We start from the raw sequence: 24,268 nt of genomic DNA, 5'->3' as shown, positions 1-24,268 counted from the left end.
AGGAGGACTGAAATGGGCATTCTCATCTGCAAAATGATGGGCTGTCCCTTGCTGGAGAGAGCCTCATTGTGCTCAGTTTAATCAGAGCAATCTGTTTGCCTCGAGAAGGCTCAGAGACAGCTCAGTCATCCCAGGCATTTCGGCACAGCATGATGTGACTGTTTCTGTTTGTGCATAAGAGAAGGGGGGCTGGAGATGGAGAGATGCAGGCCAGCTTGAGCTCCTGCCAGTGCTACTGGATGGATTTGTACAGAGGTGTTACTTATGCCGAAGAACAAGTAGACACCAGACAACCACGGATGAGATGCAGAAGTACTGTTGACCATGGCAAATTCTCCTCTTCCCTTTGCTCTTTAAGGTGTCAGGACAAAAAGCAGCAATATGACATATTGGAGGGGATGAAAGAGGAGTTCTGGCTGGGTGGCAAAGGTTGAACCTGATTTAGTACTGAGTTTAGCAGTGTATAGTTATACTCTTGTAGCTCAGCTATAATGAATAACAAATCCTAATAACAGTGATAACTGTAAGATGTATGGTTGTTATCAGAGGACCGTAGCCCCTGCTAAGTGATTAAGAGCTCTCTGATTGCTCTTTTCTGCTTCAGGATGTATTTCCACTACATGCTACTATATTATTATACACCATGTTATTATTTGTAATACCCATGGCACTGGTCCTGCCAACTCAGGAGCTCGCAGGCTAGCCAGCACCAGAAGGGAAATTACCTGTGTAAGCCAAGACCTGCTTGAAGCAGCTGGCTTGGAGGGGAATTCCCCATCACAGCAAAGCCATACTGCCCTGACGACTGTTGCTGCTGTGCCCTTGCCTGGAGTATGAAGGACTGACTGCTGCTTGGTAAAACAGTTTTGTGAAGATATTTATTAGGGGTAAAATGTGGAGTTTTCCCCAAACTGCCTTATGAGGATGGATCATTATTCTGAGATATCACCAAGGGGAAAAGAAAAAATAATCTAGCCTTAAGGAAATATCCAGCAATAGGAATTTCAGGATTTAACGGTTAGATTTTAGAAAAATAGTAAGCTGCTGAATAATAGGTTTTTATAATGGGTAGCAATAGCCAGCCTTACTGGCAGGCAGTGCTGCTCACTCACTGACCTGTAAAGCACCACATATATGCATAGCTGTCTCCAGGCTTGGAGAGACACCCCCTGCTCCTGTGGTTTGATCCTGGGAAGATGCAGGAAGGCACAGTGTCTGTCTGTGACATGTCACTGGTGACACTGGCAGAGCTCGGTCAGGGCAGGTAGCACCATGAGAGCAGCAGGCAAAGAAGGTGGTTTGAGCTGTAGCCTGCATTGGGGAGTGCAGGTGGAAGAACAAGATGCAGGAGGGCTACAAAGAGCAGGGTGCTGAACTTTTGAGAACTGAGCAGGATTTGGACCAGCATGTGGATTAGGAAGACAAGGCTAAATTTAAGGAGGTGTTAAGAGGGAGAAGAGAGAGAGCTTGGATGGGAACTGTGAGGCAATTGCAAGATCAAAGGAAACCTTCATATTATGAGTAATTTGGAGGTGGGAGGTTAGAAAGGCCAGCCAACTTCCAGTGCTGCATTTTCCTCTTTTCCAAGTAATTTTACTTTGAATTTATTTTTTAATTAATAATGTTGACTGGATTCCACCTAAGCTTTACTTTGGTGCCAGGACAGCTCTGAATGCTGTGTGGAAAACATCCTCATTGCATCTCAGAGTGTCAAGCTGAGTCTGTTGTGCAGAGCTGATGGGACAGGTTTTCACGTGGTCTGGTTGGCATTAGCCTGATTCATTCTCAGAGATGGAGAAAAATAACTTTTTGTTTGTTTGTTTGTTTGTTTTTGTGCTGCCTCAGAGCAAAGCAGCATAAAAGCTTCTTGGCAGTAATGTGACCCTCCTTCAGAGTACCACATCTGAGGAGCTGCTGGCCCCTTTGTATGACCAGTTTCTCATCCATGGATACCAGACTGGTGGGCATCGCTGCAGAAGGCTCTTTGGATCAAAGGGGATATATATATATATATATATATAAATATATATATACACACTATGTGTATGGATTCCCCAGTGTGCAATTTTTATGTAGCTGTCTTTCACAGCTTTCTTGTGCACACCTTGTTTTTCTGTTTTGGAGCTGTCTGCTTCATGCCCTTTTGAGGAACAGGCTTGGTTCCTGTAGGACTTCATTTTATATTTGTAACGGGTCCCAGTGCAATCACAGTGCCTGACATTCAGTACTTGCTGTAGACCGGTATTTGAAAAAATGCTTTAGAGTCCTGTCTGCCTGGGACCAGACATGGCTTTAGTTTGCCTTTTCAATTCAAACAGTCTCAACTTTGTTCTTGTGCTTATTCTTAACATGTACACATCAGCACAGTGTTCACATGGATTCTGTGAGCACTGCTTTAGAGAACAGTATTTTTATAGCCCAAATGGTTCTGGTACAAACTGAGGGAAATGTAGTACAAGCTGCTGGTCAGTGTCAACAGCCACCAGACTGGCTCAGAGATGGAAATAAACTAGAATATCATCACAGCTGCCTTTGAAGCTATAGCCTGCAGTGGCTATCATCTCCTTATTCTCTCCTTCAACTTGCTCTCAGCTGGACTGGATGGATGGATGGATGGATGGATGGATGGATGGATGGATGGATGGATGGATGGATGGATGGGCCACCTCTCCTACTGTCTCTAAACACACTCTGGGATGGAGAAAACTTAGCACTTAACCTCCTGCAAATACTTTCCAACTTTGGCATATACTTTAAGGACTACATGGAAAAGTACTTTAAAGAGATACAGTTTGACAGCTATTTTTAGGTATTCATTGAGCAAAACACTCTCCAACATCTGCTCATCAGTCAGCTATCCCTTCTCTGAGAGAACCTGATGGGATGAGCAGAAGGAATATGACATTGTTTAATGTAACAGAAGTAAATTTACTGGAAAAACTGTGCAGCAGCCTTCTAGCTGGCTCCTGCTGCGTGTTATATATAAATCTTCAGTCTCCCCTTTGCTGGCTTGTGCTGGAAACCAACCATCCAAATGCACAGACTGGATAGAGAATAAGGCTTGGGAACTCCATGCATTCTTTTATTTTCCTCATGGTTTTATAGGTGCCTGTACAGAAATGTGCTGCTTCAGCTTCTCTGAAACACGTGACTCAGGCAAAGTGATGAACCAGCACAGGGAGGATGGGGAATATTCAAGACGATAGTTGCAGCCAATAGCAACCCCAGGGCTGAAAGATGTTCACATAAATCATCCAGTGGCTGATTTCACACAACAGTGTGCGAGCGGGGAGGCTGGCTTGCAGGCAGCCTGCAGCGTGTAGCAGGGCAAAGGTCCTAACACAAACGGCTTGCGGCAGTCATTCAGTGCTGCTGGCACTGAAGCCAGTGTCAAAAAGAGCTTGACCTCGTGGGCAAGTGCACATCTTTTTCTTTTTTTGAAGGCTGTTCTGAAATAAGCAGGTAAATGTGAAAAGCAGCATGGAAAAGTATTCTGCATTATTCCTTTCTAGTTTGAAATTTTATTTGCCCTGCAACTGTCCTGCAACATGGGAACCAGCCTGCTCCCATTCCTCCTGGCCTTGAAAAATGAGAGAGGGAAACCCAGGGAAATGAGTCATCAAGGAGCTCCTGGAAGAAGAGAGATCTAGATTTAGTAAATGCAGAAAGTATTCCATAGCCCAAGCTTCCCAGCTGAAAAAGCCAGCAAATTCAGGGTAACGGCATTTTTCTGGCTAAGGTGGACATTGCAGAAGTTGGTTCTTTGCCAGGTTGGCCAAAGCTGCATTTATCATTCATCTCTTTGAAGTTCTCCCTCCCAGGAACCACATGGTGAGGCTGAAGGACAGTTTATTATAGCGTTCCAATGGTTTGCATTGTGGACCAGCAGCTGCATGTCACCAGCTGGCGGTTCGTCTGTGTGACTAAGCATCTAGAGTTCCCAAATATAGCCATTCAACTGGAGCTGTTGGCATTTTTTTCCTTCATTTTTTTCTCTTCCTATATAATAAAGGCAGGCAAAGTCATCTTATGATGACCCCCACGTGATTTCTTTTCAGTCAAGAGGCTGCAGTCCAGACTAGGCCAGCATAGCATCTAAGATTTGGCCTTGCAAAGTTTCTAGTGTAAATTGTCCAGACAGGCAAAACACAGAGGGAGTGAAATGATTTGTTCAATGTCACACGGGTCAGTGGCAAAGCCTAAAATTCAGCCCAGGCAGCCAGAACCTCCATGTGTCACCTCATCTCCTCAACCCCATGTGCTGCAGGCAAGCATATTTTCAAGAAGTCCTCATGATTCAGCTGAAACCAGAATGATGAGGTCATGGATAAGACCGGATCAGCAAAACAGGGAGGCAGACAGAACTTGGTGTGTTGTGCTTTTTGCCAGAATATTGATCCACTAGTTTTTTTTAGGTCAGGAGATCTTCAGAGGAGGTGCCAGCCTACCACTTTGCATTCATATGATGTCCAGCTAAACTCAGGCTCAGTACCAATGGGTATCAGGGGTAGATGAATAATAAGTAAGGAGGGTTGTGTTATTATTGCACTGGACCAAGATGCAGGAGATCTGAATTGTTTCCAAATCTACTGCAGATGCATACTGTGATTTTGGAAAATTTCCTTAAACTTTCTACATCCTGGTTCTTCCTCTCTTTCTCCATTTGACTTTAATGTCTATAGACTCAGTAAGGGAGCCTGATGTTTATACAGAGAAGGGTGCAAAGCCTTTTCCTCTGGTCCCACTTAAAAAACGAAATAAAAGCAAGGAAATACGATAATTGAGAAAACAAGAGAAAAATTCTCCTTCATTTGACGGTGTTTGGAATAGCTTATTTGCACTAATGGAACCGAGGGTATGGAAAACAAAATTAAAATATTGCTGCTTTCCTCTAGATGGCATCGGTCAGCAGCTTGGGCTGCCTCCACTTTGGGTTCCTTGCTCAGGCAAGCCAAAACACCGACCCGACCTACTGCATCGCCTCTGGGGTTCCCCACCGTGACACTCACAGGACAACAGCCCCCTGCTTTTGTCTCAGACTCAGGAAGATGAATAATGGGGGGGATGAAGTATGTTGCCTCCCAAGTCAGAGAATGCTTGAAGAGTGTTTTCGCTCAGCATTTCACTTGGTGCTGAAACAACTAGGATGTTTACACCCTCCATACCCTCTTCCTAGACCAAGGGCATGCGAGCACACATTAATAGAGTATGGCTCAGCATGATTATCAGCTTCCTTGTCCTGATTGCTGTGGCTAAAAGGAGAAATCAGAGTGGGCAGATGATCAAACAGCCCCTTGCAGCTTTCTCCTTAATGCCATGTGCCACTGAAGAGGACATGGAAACAGCAATATTTGTAGGAGCTACCCAAGATACTGGGTATTGCGAGGCAGTGATTTTTGAAGGAACAGGCATGCAATATTGTTACACACCTCTGTGGAGCTGTCAGCCAAATTTTGCAATTCTCTGCAGCACAGGTAGGGACTGTTTCAGGCTGTGCTGGTTGAGATCTCTGGGGAACCTTTCCGTTGCAAAACTGATTCATGGAAAATGCTGAAGGACGTTGAGTCAGAACCAGCACTGTCCTCCCAGCGCACTGTACACACAGTCTCCAGCATCTCCTGACACCGGCTGTGAAGCCCTGAGCATCCTGGGTCTGGTGTGTCCTGAGCAACAGTAGTGCTGTGCGTGTGCTGTGGATTGTAGTGGGAACAACAGTTGCAAATGAGATGTTGTCCATCAAAAATGGACTTGTAGCATTTCAAGGCATGTTCTACGTATGGCATGCTTACTCGTAGACAGGAGTTGTTGGAGACAGTAATGTGGATTTTGTTTTTAGAGCCATTTTCTGATTTTGTTTTTACTTGCTTCTTCCTCAAGAAAAATCTGGGAGCAGCCTCAGTATAACTGTTTGGGTTATTTTATGATTGTTCTGTCTTACACCTTACAGGGTTACTTAAAGCAGTGCCGGAAGAGGAGGGATATGTTCAGTGATGAACAGCTAAAGATCATCTTTGGTAACATCGAAGATATCTACAGATTTCAGATGGGTTTTGTCCGGGACTTGGAGAAACAGTACAACAATGAGGACCCCCATCTCAGTGAAATTGGACCATGTTTCCTTGAACACGTAAGTTCATTTGGCATTTTTGTTTGGGAGTTTTGGGGTTGTTGTTGACTGGGGGATGGGAGGGGAATAGCAGAGAAAGTCAGGAGGCAGGAACCACTCAGAATAACTTCTGTGCGTCAGTACTGTTCTAGTTACATATCACAGAATACTCCATGGCCTTCCCTTTACTTCCTTAGATACAGGTGCAGGGAGAATTCAAAGTGAAGCATGTATAACTCCCCCGGTACATTTGAATCCCAACACCTTTTCACAGCCACCCTTACTCATGTTATGTAGGTATGGTGTCCCTCACCTATTCCACACCTTATTTTTGGCATCTAGATCGGGTTGTGGATGATCAGAAGGTTGGAAGATAAAAGAGTCCAGAGATGTAAAAAGAGGTCTCAGTTGTGCGTTACACAAAAGAAGTCGATGAGAGCAAATGCCCAGGTTGTTCGCTGTGGCACCGAGATGCTTTTGCAAGGGGTGAAAAACCCACGCAGCTTCAGTTGCCTTCCCCTGCGGAGCTGTTGGACTGGGTGGGGAGGTGCCAGCTCATGCTTCTTGCTGTCCGGGTGGCAGCAGGGCAGCAGATATTTGCTCATGCTAAGTGCACACCGAACAGGACATTTTAGCTGATGATATAGTCCTCGAGGCTTTTGCCCAGCCCATCGTACTGTTACATAAGCCACGCACTACAGGAGCTGATAAATTGGCCAGTGTTGTAAATATGTCAGAAAATGTCAAGAAAATTACAGTCCTGCGGTTCTCGGCTTTCCTTTAGGGAGAATGAAGTGCTGTATCAGAGCTTACATATGAGGTGCTCCAACTTGGGATGCAGATCCTGTACTCTGTTACCTCATTGCTTACAGTCAGGGCTGAGCTGGCAACAGTTCACTTCTTATTAGAGAGATTTCTGATAGGCATTCATGAAACTTCAGCAGGGCATCCCTAAAAAGGTTCACAGCGTCTCTTAAGCATCACTGGTCATCTAATTGAAAAGCAGGATTCTTTTTGAACATTGCTTGTTTTTATCAGAGCCTGCAATCTTTGCTGCTCGTTTCCAGTACAGCATCATATTCCATCACTGTGCTAAAAAGATGTAAGAAATCTTGGTGAGAATCAGTAGCTAAAACTTCTTGTCTTGAGGCTGTTCTGTTAATTCATATATTGTGACAATAGTAAGAATTACTACTGTTATTCAGAGGAATATCTGACACTTACCTGCCATCAGATAGGGGTTGAAAGCTGGCTATTAAACTCCTGATAAATCACCCCTGTTCAGCCATTTAAGGAAACTGAGGGATGACGACAATAAGATCCTGTTATATAGATGTGCAAAGCATCTTCTTCCACATCTGCTTCAGGAAGAGAGAGGTGTTAACACTTGGCTCTTGGGAAAGAAACTGGGCTTCCCTATTCCCAGAAAGGCAGGTTATTTGGGCCCTTATGGGATTCAGAAATAAGAATTGCTGGTCAAGTGTATTTTTAAAATAAAATAATCTGTCTTTTCTATAGTTTGTAATATTATGTAATATACTGGCCACAACCTGATGGAGCATCTCAGACTGTTGAGCTACAGCACCTGGGCTTATATGTGGGCTGTCTCAGCTGCAGACTTAATATGTCATACTGGACAGACAGTCTGTGTCTGTCCCTCTCTTCCAGCATAATCTTTCTTTGACCTTTTGTCTGCCTTGTCCATGTGGCCCAAATGAATCAAGCCTGAGTTAGGGGTGATGAACTGACATGGCCCCATCTGTGGTCCGTGAAGGCAGAAAAAGCAGATTCCAACAAAACTGGCACAAAAAGACTTGTTATAGACCAGTGCAGAGGGTGGGTGGCACATGTGTGTTTTTTTTTCATTTGTTTTTCCAGTCTTTGGTGTATTCTGGCTCTTAGATCCTGGGGAAATCCACACAGTGGTTGGTGCCTTGGGTTGCCTGTTGGGTAAAGGGAATTTCAAATACGCCAAGCTCCTAAACACTTGCCAGGTGCTTCATGATCTTTCAGGGGAAGAGCTTCAGAATTAACAGGGTTGTCTTCTTGTATTACCAAAGACCAGAGCTCTGCTTGGTTTTACTTTTACCTTTTATAAAGAAAACTCCACTGCACAATTTGAAACCGAGAACATCGACAACACTGTTCAGGGGTTCACTTTTAACACACCCTGTACCTACCGGGGCCTCAGTGGTGTATCAGTGTGCAGGTCCCTGTCTGCCATTCTTTTCCCCCAGAGCAACCATGCAGCACCTCCTCCAAGCATGAAAAGTACTCTAGGACTAGTCCTTCCTCCTCCTCGTTGGGATATTCTTTCTTCTTTAGTTGTAATGTGTTCTTTTTGGCAAGTCGGGTGGTTGGCTTCTCACAGCACTTGTCTGACGTGTACTCCCCTCTGTGTGCATCCCTTTTCTCCTGCCTCTCACAGCAAGATGGCTTCTGGATCTATTCAGAATACTGTAACAATCATTTGGATGCATGCATGGAGCTTTCCAAGCTGATGAAAGATAGCCGGTACCAGCATTTCTTTGAAGCATGTCGTCTGTTGCAGCAGATGATTGATATTGCCATAGATGGTTTCCTTCTGACACCAGTGCAGAAGATCTGCAAATACCCCCTGCAGCTCGCAGAGCTACTGAAGTACACCGCGCAGGATCACAGGTATGCCAGTCTCTTATTACATGGAAGGATTATGCTGACTGCTTCTTTACACGGCCTCTACCACACACACAGTGGTAGGTTTTTTTCTGTCCAGCTCTTCTCTTCATGACATCTTGTGTAAATTGAAGCAGGACAGAGGTTCAGCAGACAGTTAGAAAGCTTCTCAAAGCACTGATTCTCAGTGGAGCCAAACTCATCTCTGTTATAATCAGACATGTGAACTAATTTACCCTTTAATTTCTGATGCTACCAGTTACACTAGAAAAACTACCTAATTAGCATTCAGTGGTCAGAAAGGCTCATTCCTTTGTCCTGCAGAGGACCTCAGCATGTAGCAAGTAGAGGGCCTGGATCCACAGCTCAAACCTGAATATGCTCAGATTTGGGGAGAATTCAGACCCTGCTCTGCTTTTCAGCCTGATTCCATCTCTGATTTTGCCATTAGGTTTAGGTTCAGAGGAGAACCCAGCAGTTTGATTACTTCCCAAAATTTTCCAGGTTCTCTTCTGTTGATGATGAGAGCAATCAACCTGACTCCCTGACTTAGTGTAAATCAAGAATAGTACCTGTGATATCACTTGTGATATGTGGCTATAAAAATAAGGTGAAAGAAGAATCAGGCCCCCATGTAGATTTTCTCCCATCTTGTCAATTTTCTTTCTTTTTCCAAAACCCATTTAAAAGGAGTGCTTCAGAGACCAAAAAAGACCACAAATGTTTCAGAAAGTTCTGTGTTTGATTATTTATTTTTTTTTATTTTTCCCCAAACCCATCTCTAGTAGTGCAGAGCGACATGATATGAACAAAGAGATGCATTGGTTTGCTTTGACTCGATTTGTGTGTTTGACTGATTCATACCAGCTGAATGCCCAGTTCAGAATCACCAATTTGGACATGCATTTGGCTCCAGATCCAATTTCTGGTTTTCCCTTCATAGTGAGACCAAATCAAACTTGGAGTGGACTCATGGAACATTAGGGTATTGGAAAGCAGCTTGAGGATCCCAAATGTTAGGGCTTTTTTTCCTTACCAGTCATGTGATGTCCCCACAGTACTTACAGTGTGAATTCAGATGTGGCTTTACAATGGGAAGACATAAGCAGCCTCAGAGAGAAGAGGTCTGTTTAAAGTGATCTTCTCTGAGCTATTTGGTAGCAGTACCAAAGGGGATGTGGACAGTGTGATTACACAAGGGTTGAGTTATTCTGGCAGTACATTCCTTCTTCCTTTGGGATGTTTTAAAATCAACATGTAGTTAAGTAATCAGATATAGTCATAGTCTGAGGAGGTGCGGACCTTTCTTATGTTTAAGCAATAATTAGTTGATTGAAACCAAGACGTCTTTTTTTACTGGATTGTGTCAGTGATAGGACACAGCCACGGACACTTCATTTCTCTTGTTTGTTCATTTTCTGGAAAAGGAAAGCAGGATTACATTTGCTTCCCGTGCATTAGTAAAGAGTAACCCCCCTGAAGCCATAACACAGTGCATATATGAAACTCATGCCTGCAGAGAGAGCCAGCAAAAGACCTGTGCCTTACCTCAGCCCTGGAGTTTGATGTACTTCTGTTAGTGTGGGCATGCCCTGGAGGGTTCAGTGACACATGGAGGAATGGTGTTATAACACAGAAATGGGCTGGGTTATACCACACTTCCCTGTGGTCTAGTTCCTCCAGTTCAAGCCTAAAAGAGCCTGGGAGGGACCAACCCTCCAGGCAATCCAGCTCGCATCCCAGACAAGCTTAATACCACGAATGGCAAAAGTGAGGAATGGAGAGTGTGTTTTACTCACCACCAGATGATTCTGCACTGGGGATTTGCAGAAAACCTGGACTGCCATGGTTGCCTGCTTCAAATACAAGTATTTTCTGTTTGTGTGATCCTGGCTTTGGGATCGGGGATGAGATGAGCAAAGCCCGAGATCAGAAAAGCAGATAATCTTTGAGGAATGTCATGTTGGTGACAATATCAGACACAGGGAAAAGCCAGATACCTGCAGGTTGGGGTACCATCGGGGTCTCAGCTATGAGAGAAACTGAGAAGCCAACTGGGAGCTTCCGCTGGGCCCATTAATCAGATGGTGAGTTATCCTCATGCACTTGCAGGTTGACAGTGCTTGCAATTAGATTGCAAATCTGAAACAGAAGCTAGAAAATTATACAGTGGACTAATACTCACAATCAAATCAGACTCATCGTTGGCTGGATTAGGAGTCTTTTAAGCACTCTAGTAAGAATTTAATACGTAGAAAATACAGTTTAAATCCATTGAACCATTTATGGACTAAGGCAAAACTCAGAAAGGACCAGGAGTCTGAATGAAAGCAAATATTTTAGCTTCATCTAACAGTGGGACACTATATTGTTAGGGTTTTTTTTCTTCCTCTCCACTAATAGCATACTTGTAGAGCTATGCCTCTTCCCTGTACCAGGTCAGGACAACAGAGCTGAAACCAGAAACCTGACCACTGTCCCCCAAGTTAGCATGCGATATTTGGCAAGAGTCTAGACTTGCATTCTGCTTGAGCACTGGAAAGAGGTCATTGCAGCCCCAATATAATTCACAAACAATTAATTTAATAGTTAATGCTGTCCCATTATTATTTCACTGGCCAAATGATGCTTGTGTTGTTTTTTTCTTATAAGTTTTTGCCAGCTCTGCCACAGACATGGGCTAGGAGCCCAAAAAGTTCAGTCATGACTCTTTCTTCATTACTCAATGAAAGAAAAATGTGCACGGGGTTTTCTCTTGAAGCAGAACATTAGAATTAGTATTACCAAGATAAAACCCAGTTTGACTGGCACTGGCCCACTCTGCATGGAGGCAGGCACGGGGGTGTTTTCAGAGCCTGACTCCCTTCAAGTGCTTATTGTTTTGAGACTGGTTCATCGGAATTTTTTACAAAGCCACATCTGTTCACCTCTTAAAGATTTACTCCAGCTTAATATGAATTAAATATATGAAGGTCGTAAGTGCAGCTTGCTGGTGTCCTGAGCATTCCTGCTGTAGAACTGAGCTAGAGTAGAGAGTGTATGAACACATTCCATGAGAAAGAGGAGACTGCTGATGGGTGGACTGACATTAGCCTCCTTTCTTAGCATGAGCATAATTGCTAGGAGATTATTAGTGACTGTCTCTAAACCCTGCACCTCTCCCTACCTCTGCAGATCCTTTCTGTCATAGTGACTTGCCTATTTCCCTACAAGAACTCATGGACATTTTGGAGACCAGACTAAGGTGTCTCTGGCATACCTCCATTTCTTCCTAGCACAACCAGGCACTCACTTCATACAGATGGTCCCACAAAGGAAGGCAGAAGAAATTCTTCACTGTGTATCATGACAGATATGTCAGACAACCCATCCTCTACTCTCCTTAATTTTGTTGAAGGACCAGTCTGATGTTCTGGAATTTGTAGGATTTTGTTTTAACCTCAGCAAGAATTTTTACATAATATTTGAATAAAAATTGAAAATGCATCTCAAGATTTCTTTCAAGAAAAGATGGCAAAATAGCAAATAATATTCTGTTGTATATCATACTGTGATTGTTTCTTAATATTTATCCTGTCTGGATCACATGGGGAAATGGATCTAATTCACGGCATTCACCCCTATTTTAGCTGTCTCCAGTGCAATTCTTAGCAATAATCAATAAAGCCAATCCCTCTGCAGCTGCCCAAGATCACAGTTTTTCTCATTAGTCAGCAATCAATATCAACCCTTAAGTTAATAATATATTATGGTGGCATTATGGCAGCTGGCCTTGTCTGTCTTTCCGATTGAAATGCACATTAAGGTTCCTTGGAATGGAAAAGAAGGCACAGGGCGGAAATCAATAGCATTGATTGCAGCATCACTTTTTGAAAAGACTGATCATCATCTTTGCTGGCTCTGATGGGAGGCTATTTTCACTCTTTGTTATTACACTCACAGGCCCATCCAGGGGGAAAAAAAAAGAATTGATTTGCTCACCTAAAGTCTGCAATAAGAGTGAATGGCATGGGATAAATGCTCTGTGGCACTCTTATGGCTTGGAAGGTGCTCTGGCCTTGTGTCTAATTGGAAAATATTTTCTAATGTTCAGTTTAAAGATGGAAAAATCCAGTCGCAAAGACACAGGCTTTAGCTGAGCACCTTAAGACTTTAAAGAGCAATATTCACAACTGTTGTACATTGGGTTGGTAGAGGCTGCACTGATGCAAACCAGATGAGGAGCTGGCTGGCTTCTCTCTCATACACATGCAATTTCAGTTTCAAGCAAGTTGCTCTTTTGTGATGATCCAGAAAGACATTGCTGATGGAAAAAAATATGGTATCATAGTAATGAACGAGTAAAAAATATGGTTATCGTAGTAAAATCCTACCTACATTCCTTTCTAATAGGATGATGAGGTTATGCTGCTGCTAATGATAGACTCCTGTGCATTTCCACAGCACATTGGGCTGTTTTCATGGACTTTTCTTTCGTGTTCAACAGTGACTACAGGTATGTGGCTGCTGCTCTTGCTGTCATGAGGAACGTGACTCTACAGATCAATGAGCGGAAGCGGAGGTTGGAGAACATTGACAAGATAGCTCAGTGGCAGGCCTCCGTTCTGGACTGGGAGGTACAGTAAATGCTCAGCCTTGATTTAGTTGCTGTAAACCTGGAAAAAGTACATTCCATGCAGTTGTTGAATTATCCAAGACCAAATGGTTCCTTTTACACAAGCTGGTTTTGGGATTAAGCTTGGGACAGAGAAGACATATTTACAGACTTTAGAGATGGTAATTAAGATTTAAAACATTAATGGTACTCTGAAGAAAATCTAGGGTCCAGTTCCAGTTTCATCCATAGAAGTCTGGAATAACTTCTGCAGTTGCAATGCTGTTGTCCTGGCAGTAAGTGAGATTTGGATCAAACGCTATATGCATTCTGGTTCTGTGCTTTGTCTTTGGGGAAGAAGTAGGGAAAAACGTAGTAAAAAGCCCTAGAAATTGTGGCAGGTTAAGAAAATAGAGAAAACTCTTCTAGTGGTTGCTGTATGATTAGAAGCCAAAACATTAAGCTGAAGTTAGAGATGCTATTTGCACATTTAAAATGAGTACCCACTTAGAGATATTTCTGAACCAAACCTATGTGTAGTGATTGTGTAATTAAGGAGCTGAGAAACATGGGCAAGGCAAAGTAAGAAGAGGGATTCCTCACTAGCAGGCCTTCAGTCTCCTACGTTTGGCCACATGTTTTAAAAAGCCATACTAAAATGATGTTACTCTATTTTCTTTTTGTCCCTGATTTTGAAAAAAATCATTGTATGAATGTAATCTGTAAATAGGGGTTTTGAAGCAGACCAAGGACAGATGTGTTTGTAAATTCCTCTCTTTGTCATTGATCCATGTGTTTAGCAAGTAGATACTCAGAGTGATGGAACAGCCTTTCTTCCTCATAGTCATGAAGATCTGGAATAACGCCGCATTCAAGTCAGTGGGATCATACTATGTAAATTAGCATATGGGAAAGATGCGTTAATCCTTTAATTATTTTTTATCCAGAAAAGATCTAGGAATGCTGGGAGGAGATAGGGAGAGAAGTACAGGTGCATCACCTTCTGATTGTGTATCCTTCTTGACTGAATTAGTTTCATTGCTATAATGAAGGTTGGATTCAACCCTGGATCTCTTGATAAAACATATAAATGCAGCAATCATAGCTGGTTCTTAAATTATGACTGGCTGTGAGAGCAGAGAATGCAAATGATTTGCTTGATTGTTTTATTGTTGTTTACTGTGAAGAAACCTCTCTCTTACTGACATGCAGACTCATTTTCAGAATTAGAAAACTGCTCTCAAGGAGGCACAGGATCATCAGATATATCTTCAGCCTTCAGTATATTCCATGTGATGAGCTAATGTGTGTCATTTGTAAGAAATGCCGAGACCCTGATTGTAAATAAATCTAGATTAAGGATGGATCAATTTCAAGTCAGTGAATATTCATGTGTGAGTGGAAAACCAAGGTGACCTCCACATAGGTTCTATGAAATAGCAGTTTCTTTTTCTCTTCCATTAGCTCAGTTGATAATTCATTTTTATTTAGCCATATCCTTGATAATTCATTCCTGCTTAGCTTTAGCTGTATCTTTTCTAATTCGTTCCTGCTTAGCAGTACCCATTCTTTATCTCCATCCTATCCTCAGGAACTTGCCAAATCATTCTTCCATGCTTGTTTTAAACTATTCCAAATTTTAAGCACAATATTGCAGTAACATTCTTCAGCTTCTTATAATGTAGCAAACCTTGCTGTTGCTACCACTCAGAGATCCAATGGGAATAAAGCTACTGCCCCCATTCAAAGGAAAACAGCATTCTTGACATGTTCATTCTGTGTTTTGCATCAAGAAAAGTCATAGAGTTGTGAGAGAACACTAGAGGATGAGAGCTAGATCCAGCAGAGGACTTCAGTGCTTGATTCTTTCTTCTGAAGTAACTTCTGAATCATCAGATCCAGCTCCCACTTCACAGATGTCCATGTAATGGCCAGAAGGATGCACAGAACTTCTGTTAACTATAGTATAATGCAGAAAGTGAGAGGGACAAATCAAAAGCTGTGCCAGGTGTTTAGATCTGTGCAGATACTCTCTTTAAGCATTGCAAACCCAAGCTGCTAACCTCCAAAAATCCCCCTCAGCTGATGTCTACCTATAAGACATGTCTCCCAGGACATAGGCCATCACGGGTTGATTTCTCACTCAGCCCGTAAGGGTTCAGGCTCTCATCTCCTACGCAGAGGTAGTTATGGAGTAGAAGAGGGTTTTCCTGGGATGGCTCCCTAGTCTCTTTCAGTCTGTGGGGAATGTGCATTTATTATCTGGGTGGGAGAGTAGAATAGAATGACTCCCAGTTTGTCTTGAGACTCAACTGAGAGTGACCTGCAGTCAACTTTGTGCTTCTACAAATGCTCACCCAGTTTATATTAAATGTTAACTGAAACAGAGAGAGGAACCCACAGCATTACTCTCCCATCTTTCTGAGGCCCTGTTTCTCTCTAATTAGAGTCTGCACCCCAAAGTGCTACCTTTCTGTCCCTCTGTGTGTCACAATGGCTTCCTGATCTCTCCAGCTGGCACAGCAGCACAAACGAGCAATAGCAGCACGGACCCAGGGCATACAGCACAGTCTTCCTTGAGACAATCTGGAAAAAACACTTAAGTACAAGAAGAACTAAGCAGGAACTAGAAGAAAAAATTATCAGTTCAGACTCTTTTTTACCAGAACTCCAGCCAGGGCACAAAATAGAGATAATCCCCAATTCTCACTGTATGTTGCACCTTGTGAACTATTTCAGCAGCAACCAAGGCTAAATCTTGAAATCTTGCATTTGGAGAAATGTCTGGTTTTCCTCAGCATCTCTAGACTAACAATGTTGACTCTCTAATTTGAAATTGCATTTTCATTTCTAAATTTACCCATGTTTTGCAATGAGATGTTGGAAAAAGATTTTTAAAGAAAAAGAAAATATCCAAACCAAACAGAAAAATATTTAGTGAATGAATATTTGAAATGTTCTTGTATACAAAGTGTGTGTATACATTTTCTTGCAAGGAGAGTGTGTTATTGAGATTTTATACATATTGCTGATGCTAAAACAAATAGAAAGAGTAGCGGGCATGTCCTAGCTAATATACCAGAAATGATTTCACTAAATCCAACGGAGTTGTGCCTGTGCGTTTCAGAAATCATTTTTATCCCTCAAGATTTTCTGCATGGCCCCATGAAGGTGAATTTCAGGGTGAGCATTTGAAAAATGCAAATATCCTTGAGGTAACCAAGGCCAGATTTTTTTTCCAAGAAGTTACATAAGCAAGGTCTGACGGTTTAAATTACGAATGGGACCAAGAAAGGCTGGCCTGACTCTAGTGGCAGCTGATAAGTGTGCTGTGGCAGCCAGGGCGTGAAGTCTTAAGGAATTATTGGCAGCTTTGGCAGTTTTATACAAGTAATGACTGAGCAGAATCTTAAGGGAAGATTCTGATCTCACTGACTGCTGTAAATTAGAAATAATCCCAATCACTTTGAACTGTGTTCCTCTATAATTTGTAGGAAGTGATCTTGACCAAAAAGCCTGAATTGGACTGTTGCCATGTATGACTCACTTCTTTATTTTGTAACCTGAATTTCCAGTATATAAACAGACCTAGAGGGATGTTGTCCCTGCCTACACCAAATTCTCTAGTGCCTTTTGTCCTTTCAGTTGTTATCGGCACAGAATATAGGGCTTCCACCACCTCCTGCTGAGACCTTTCAATGTCTGAGAGCTCTCATTGTTATGAAGTGTTTCCTGATGTTCAACCTCTATTTCCCTTCCCTCAGCATCATCCCCTTGCTTGTAGTTAAATACCCTCAGATCAAAACAGTGACATTTAAGGGCAGGCAGGCAAAACCAGCACACAAAGTTAGCTGGAGCGGGTTCAGAACAGCCTGCAAAGTCTTCTCTAGATCAGACTTCAAATAGGCCAGACTGAGCCCATCCTGGGCAGCCTTTGCATGCTCAGTCCCCCCTTGTGCTTTTGCCCTCAGAGGGAGAATTACAGATCTCAAAGGTTAGTGGGTAATATCTAGATATATATGCACACAGAACAGTACTATAAAGAGATTATTTCCACAAAGCCTGTCATAATTTCTAAGTCCTTGCAAGCCCAAGTTTTAGCAGTGCTGTATTTACGGGAACACAAATGAGGCAGCAGGAGTGAAGGAGCGGTACATCCTCGCCTTCCTCTCTATGTCTGCTCCTGTGCAGCTTTTGCTGGACAGCCATCAGGGGAGCGTGTTCATCACGCTCCTGCCCTCCCTATGGGCTCCTGCAAGCCCATGGAGGCATGCTGGTGAGCACGCTGCAGTGCCCAGCTCGCTGCGGCGCTGCTCCTGCACAGGATTTGCAAGCTTGCCACTTGCTTGGGCATAACTGTGGTGCCCACTGCAGCCTTGAGTGCAGCCACACCCTTGCTGAGTGCCCATTGCAGATTATGTGGAGATGGAAAGCAGACCTTCACTTTCACGCACCTTAGAATTGTTCTGTTTTATGCCTTTTCATACAGATCTTGAACTACATTAAAACTAAATGAAGCAGTGACCCCCTCATTATTTCAGGCTCCCTCTCCGGCCCTTGTGGCAGCTGCCATCAATGCTTTTCTCCCTTTTAGCCCAGGTTTTTCTCGGAGGAGGGAGGCTATGTGGCACCCAATAGTTTTAACTTGCTATTTAAACAGATTACTTTGGTTTCTGTAGATATCTATATATTTCTACCAAAGATTCCCATGGGTTGCCACTTTGGCAGGTTACAAGAGTATTAAATTTACATGAAGGGAAAAATATATATAATTGAGCAGTATAATGGACACTGTCTTTTTAAATTGCTTCCCATTTTTGTTATTTACAGGTCCTTTAAATCAAGACTTGGTGCCCTTAATTATGTAATATATAGTAGTTGGCCTCAGCTTAATATTATGTTACTGAATCCAAGAATGACATGAAAAAAAAGATGCACGCAACCAATGTACTGTTTTCAAAGTGATTTTTTTTTTTTTTTTTTTCTTCTTCTTCCCCACCCCCCAGCAACAGAAGGTATCAAAAAATGAGCCTGATGAAAAGGACAACATTTCTCTCGCTTCCCTTTTTCTGATCTTTCTGTAGCCCAGAGTGCTAATCAGCCTGTCAGTCTCTAATTAAAGAACAGCAGTGTCAGGCAGAAGAGAGCCCTGCTCGCTGAATGTTAACTAGTAAAGGGGATTTTGTGCCCAGCAGTGACAGCAAAGAGCCATGTCAGGAGGTGGGCTCGGGCACAGGGGAGCGGGTCTGACGGGCTGTTGAGCATTTCTGAGCCTGGGACAGCATCTGCTCAGGGACTGCTCATGGGAAGAAGGAGCAGGGCAGACTGGGAGATGTAACGTGCTGCAGCTTGCAGTGCCATTCCTTGTTATGTTGGTGCTCCCAACAGCATTTCTTTCATGACACTACTAAAAACCCTTTGGTTCCTCCCAGTTCCTTGTTACAGACAGTGGTGGTCACCTATAGCATAACTGGAGGGGCTGATGATCGACATCTTTCCATAGCAGCAGCAGCAGCAGCAGAGCTGCCCCTCTGCCGCAACAGTCAGGATTAGCCCTAGGACTTTATATGTCTTTCTAGTGCTGGCAGGCTTAAGGGAGCATGAAGCACATGTCCAGCCTAGATCTGGGTGACCTTCTCCTGCCATTACTGCACGCTACGTAGTTGTACTCTGCCTGTGACCGCATGAAGAACAGAGGAGTCAGCTTTCTTTTTGCTGCCCTTTGTGTGTAGCAGGATGCACAGTGAAAACCCCTGATGCAGGCTGGGGAGGGCTGAATTTTTTTATTATAGTCTTATAGGACACCTTAGGTTGAAAGACATCTCAGGAGGTCATCTAGTCTTCTCTTGGCCATTTTGCTGCTGTGCTCTGCTGAAGTCAGTAGGACATGTGACAGTTCAGAGTAACTAAAAGTTCAGCCTCTTCTTTTTTTTAACAGTATTTCTCTTAATTTACAGAAGGATATAGATGATCAAGCCTCTTTAGGAGTTGCTTGGAAAAAAATGGAAAAGAGAAAGGAAATGTTTTCCTAGTATTGTATAGGATTGGAGGGATCCAAGCCTAGGACTGGCTTCAGAGGAGGGCTGGGAGAGGCATTGTGGAAAGCCTGCCTCAAGTCAGGAGCAAGTATCAAGGCATGCTGGGGTAGTCATGTTAGCAGTGGAGCAGAAAAGCAAACGCTTCCCTCCTTGCCTGCCACCCTGCAGCTGACCCCATGAGCCCCCTGGGTAGGGACGCTGTGCTAGCAGAAGATGGGTCATGCTGTTCAAAGAGGTGGTATAACTGTGTCGGGGAAAAAAAATGTCTTTCAAGGTTCATTGCATCTGCTCTAGGAGGCTCTTGCAACGCAGGCACACTGGTGTATTACTGTAGCAGCTGAGGGTTTGAGGAATGGGCAGGGCCATGGAGATGCTGCTCTTGGGTGCTGAAGGCTGGCCAGCCGTGCGCTAGGCCAAAACTATTTACAATATATATATCCAAATTTGCTAAACCCAGCATTGGAAATCATCTATTTCTAGCCTATAGACTGTATATATAAATTGTTTTCCCAACAGAAAAGAATGCAATACAAATCCTATCATTTCAGATCTGAATTTTTTTGTTTTATATTGCTTGCAGGGACTATACAGTTTGGATTCAGCTAATCAAGTAGAAGTGTTTACAGAGTCCTCTGTGTGTCCTCAGGCTTGAGATGCTACCAGAGGAGTACAAGACAAAACTGGCTTTCTATTTTTAGCAGCCAGCCTCCTCTAGGCTCGCCCCCTCTCATAAAAGCTCCCATCCATAGGCTTGTGTGAATCTTCTTCATATAAGCTCATGTTTAGCCAGGAAGGCCCACAATTTCTGGAGCTGGTGTGTTTTCTTCAGAGGCTTCTCATTCAAGGGCTTGCTTATACCTGAGCCATCGCAGCAGCACGTGGGTCCCTGGTTTCTGGCAAGGAGGTCCCGCAGCTGAAATAGGATCCTGACACCACACTCTTGAGACATTGCATGATGCACGGCCCATCCCTCTGGGAATGACCCTCTGTGTTCCTCCGAAGTTATCCCTAATTAGGTCTTCAGATACTACAGCCACAGAAGTGAGATAGAGAGGTGGATAAATATCTACCTCTCTAAGGCGATTTGAAAGTCTGTGCTGCAGCATGATGATGCAGTGACTTAATGAAGTTGCTGTTGTCACAGGGCCCAGGGACTCAGGCAGTTGCTTCCAATCAATGCTGAAAGGTTAATTACACGTTTACCTGAACAGCAGTCTGAAATCCTCACCAAGAAATAAGGAGTTGGGGGTGACTCTCGGTTGCTTTGGCACCTACAAGTGTAAGCAGTATCAGAAAAGCATGTCTATCTAGATATCCCCCATAGATGGTTGAACCTTTACAAGCTGTTTGCTGAGGTTTTGGGATGGTCTTGTCCCAGAAATTGGTTCTAATTTGGCCTCAGAGCCAGACTGCACTAGTTTCAGAAAAAAAAAAAAAAAAAAAAAAAAAAAAAAAAGCTTTTCACTTGCTCCTGAATCTTGCTCCTTACATTTTAGCTGAAGTCATTCGGATTCCTTCTGTGGTGTTTCAGAGTGAGAGTTACACTGAGATGCCCACAGGGCAGGTGGTGGTGAATTCACCCATTTTTAATAAATAAATTTTAATTAACTTTTTAGAAAGTCCAGCTCATCCCAATTAGTGGAGGGTGACTGCATTTGTTCTCTCAGAGAGTGGGAGAGCGAGCGCTGTGTTTTCAGGACCATCTGCTCATGAGTCCTTAAAAAAAAATTGGAGAGGAAAACAAGCATTAGCTGGAGGCAGAGAAAGGGTGAGGGCATTCGGGCATCCAGCCAGGGAGGCCTTGCCAGCCAGGGGGGCTGGGGGCTGCCAGCAGAGCCAGGGTGGTCCTGACAGTTCTTGGAGAAGGGGAGCTCTAATGAGCTATGGGAGAAGGGACTAATTGCCTGAATGAGTGCGAAGAGAGGAAACTATCTTGAGGGGTGAGTTTTGGCAGCCTCACAGGTGGGAAAATTGATGTCCCAGTGTAGATGACTTTGGTAGCTGGCCTGAGATTTCAGGAGGGGATGTGCTTTGGGATGCTGTTTTAAAGTGAGGAGGTGCCAGGGGATTTATTACCCTGAATACGAAGTGGCTCTGTCATGGGCAGGAGGAAGGGCCTTTGCTCTCAGGATGCCACCAGCACCTGCAGCAAGATCCAGGGCCTGGGGGTACCTGGAGAGCAGGGAATGGGGACAGTGCCTGGAGCAGCTCTTTCCTCATTGCAATGGGAACTGTAATGACTGTGCTTTGAGTGTCCACACTTACTTTATTTGCTTCCCTTCCTTCAGAATTATCCCCTATCTCCGGTTTCTGGTCTGAAGTCAGATGGGGTGGCTTTGAGAGCTGCAGAAGGGCCAAAATCTTATTTGATTATTGCTTCTCCCCATCCTGCAAAGAGAAACGTATCCACTGCCCTGGCTGGGAGCGGCGGTTCACTCGGCCTCGTTCTCTGTGCCCTCTAGGGTGATGATATCTTGGACCGCAGCTCAGAGTTGATCTACACGGGAGAGATGTCCTGGATTTACCAGCCTTATGGACGGAACCAGCAGCGTGTTTTCTTCCTGTTTGATCACCAGATGGTTCTCTGCAAGAAGGTAAGGACATCCAGGGAGAAAGCAGCATGGCTAAGGACATGCTGCGGACAGGCTTTCCAGTCCAAAGTGGTTTTTAGGGCAAGGTGGCTGTTTGATACACGTGCAGAAGAGGACATGGATAGCACTGAGGAAGGGCAATCCACGTGCTAGAAATACTGAATTACAGGATGGTGAGTATACTGTGATAGAGGGATTTTTATGCTTGTAATAAATCCAGCCTCTGCTTGTTCATTTCATGCCTTTTTCTCATGTGCCCCTTGTTTGGCTTGTTGCCTCTCTTCTACTTTTGGGTTTTGGCTGCAGCATGTGATCTGGGATTAGATAGCCCTAGAATTTCCGTATAAACTATGAAACCTGGCGCTTGGGCAGACAACTCAATTATTGCATTAAAATGATGATCGTTGCCTCTCAAAGATATATCAGGCAGCAGCCTGGTCTGTAGCAGGGTGTTTGTGCTGTCACTTGGTCAAATGCATTTTAAGCCTCATTCTCACGTAGCTACTGTGCTGGATTTTATAGGGTATATCTCTGCCATGAAATCCATCATGAAAGTAGAGAAAGGTAGTGAAGAATCCTGATGTTAATGTGTTGTAGTATTAATAGCAGCAGGTGAACTGTGTTTCAGAGCAACTGTGTTAAGCAGCAGTATCATAGCTGTATTGCTGTAGTCCCTCTAAAGTGATCCCAGCTCATTAACGTGAGGTGACAGAGCTTATAAATCCTGGGTGCCTCTGTCTTCCGAGAGAGGGATTCATTGGCATTTGCACTGTGACTACACAGATAACTGTGCAGAGGGAGTCTCCTGGACCAGCTTCGGGTGGGAGTGAGGGTGAGCTGCAGACGTCTCTGGCCTAGCACACCAGGGCTGTGTTCCTGTCACATCTCATATGCTAAGGAAAGGTTGAGCAAGACCCACGCCACGTGGCAACCCTCCGAGGAGTGCCTTGCCTGCCATAGGAAGCGGCGTGGGTGGGGGTGTGGGTGGCTCCTGACTCACCACGGCATCACTGCCCGCTGCTGCGGTACGCGGAGCTGCGGCCTGTGCAGTTCAGTGGGTGGCAGTTTCTTCTCCTGAGTCATGGTTGACTGAAATTTTGCCTTCTGGAATGCATGTGCTTATTTTTCCTCTCCTTGGTGCTGTGCCTCTTACTTCTTTCCCAGCTCTGTAAAAAACAATAACCACAGAGCAACAATAACAAAGTCAGATGTTCAGAGAACTGTCAAAATGAATCTGGAAGTATGCAGCTGAGTTTAATTTTTAATCTTGACCTCCTACACTTTGATTGTGACCCTGAATTTCCGATTCGTTAGGCAGCATCCAGTTTGGTTTGCTCTGGGTCTGATCCAGAGGTGTCAAGCATTCCCTTAACTCCCACGAAAATCAGAGCTGGGATTTCCGTGGTCATCAGCATGAGTGGAGAGCGTTCAGCAATTCACAGCAGTCTGCTGGGGTCTTGAAAGGTTCTGTCAGTATGCAAACAGTGTTAGTGTGACACTGTCCTCTTCCCCTGTGGATTCAAAAGGCATTTTGTGGTGTGTGAGTGTGGCATTGCTGCACAGGGGATGCCTTCCCAGAAAAATGCCCTGTGGATTTCAGCTGTCTTGGAGCCAGCACAGTGCTCTGGGTCTTCCTGGCAGAGACTGGCTCCATATCAGGATCTGGCAAGCTCTTCTGCCACTAGTTGAGGTCTTGTGGGACTGTGTGCCCACTGAGCTTTAGAGTGACAAGGCAGAGGGTGGTAACTCATCTGGTGAGCCCAGTATCAGATATCCTGAGAGGCTCTAGAAGACAAGCATATATTTCAAACAAGATCTCCCACTCCTCCAGATCTTCATTGCAGTTATCTGCACATCATCCTCCCCTTCATTACCTGTTGTCTCCCTGGTAGATGTTTACAGCTGCAATACCTCTATGCTTTTGAATCCCCTAGTAATGCATACGGGTTCTGTGCCTTGACAGATACTGATACATGAGTTTCTGATGGAACAGATACAGTTCGATATCATAAGCTCTGTGACAGTTTTGGATTTTGGTATTCTCTGTCATTCCCTTTGAACTCCACTGTCAGCAAAACTTATTACACAGTGGGCTGACACTGCAAAGACCGTCAGATTCCTGCTCACTGGTTCGTGTGATGGAAGATGAAATAATTTCTATGTGGCAAAACTGTCTGGAATCAGACTCATGCCAATAGGCTAAGGTGAGGTGTTAGTGGCATTTGCTGATACAAAATGCATGTTAGGTCCAGGAAGATGGATGTGAATTCCTTCAGTATCTGGA

The 24,268-nt window shown here is 43.9% G+C and overlaps 1 protein-coding gene across 10 annotated transcripts in view; it reads left to right on the top strand.

Annotated features, from left to right (window-relative positions):
* ARHGEF9 (Cdc42 guanine nucleotide exchange factor 9) overlaps nucleotides 1-24,268 on the top strand; it is a 180,975-nt gene that overhangs the window by 128,008 nt on the left and 28,699 nt on the right. For all 10 annotated transcript variants that reach the window (XM_026848418.1, XM_026848419.1, XM_026848417.1 and 7 more), the window contains 4 exons: nucleotides 5,948-6,127; nucleotides 8,535-8,767; nucleotides 13,248-13,377; nucleotides 21,856-21,987. In XM_026848418.1, coding sequence (XP_026704219.1) covers nucleotides 5,948-6,127; nucleotides 8,535-8,767; nucleotides 13,248-13,377; nucleotides 21,856-21,987 — 675 coding nt within the window. The remainder of the gene's footprint in view (nucleotides 1-5,947; nucleotides 6,128-8,534; nucleotides 8,768-13,247; nucleotides 13,378-21,855; nucleotides 21,988-24,268) is intronic.

Source organism: Athene cunicularia (genome assembly GCF_003259725.1).
Source record: "Athene cunicularia isolate RWA chromosome 4 unlocalized genomic scaffold, athCun1 chr4_part3, whole genome shotgun sequence".
In the NCBI taxonomy this organism is placed as follows: Eukaryota; Metazoa; Chordata; class Aves; order Strigiformes; family Strigidae; genus Athene; species Athene cunicularia.
This window is presented reverse-complemented; position numbering and strand designations above follow the sequence as displayed.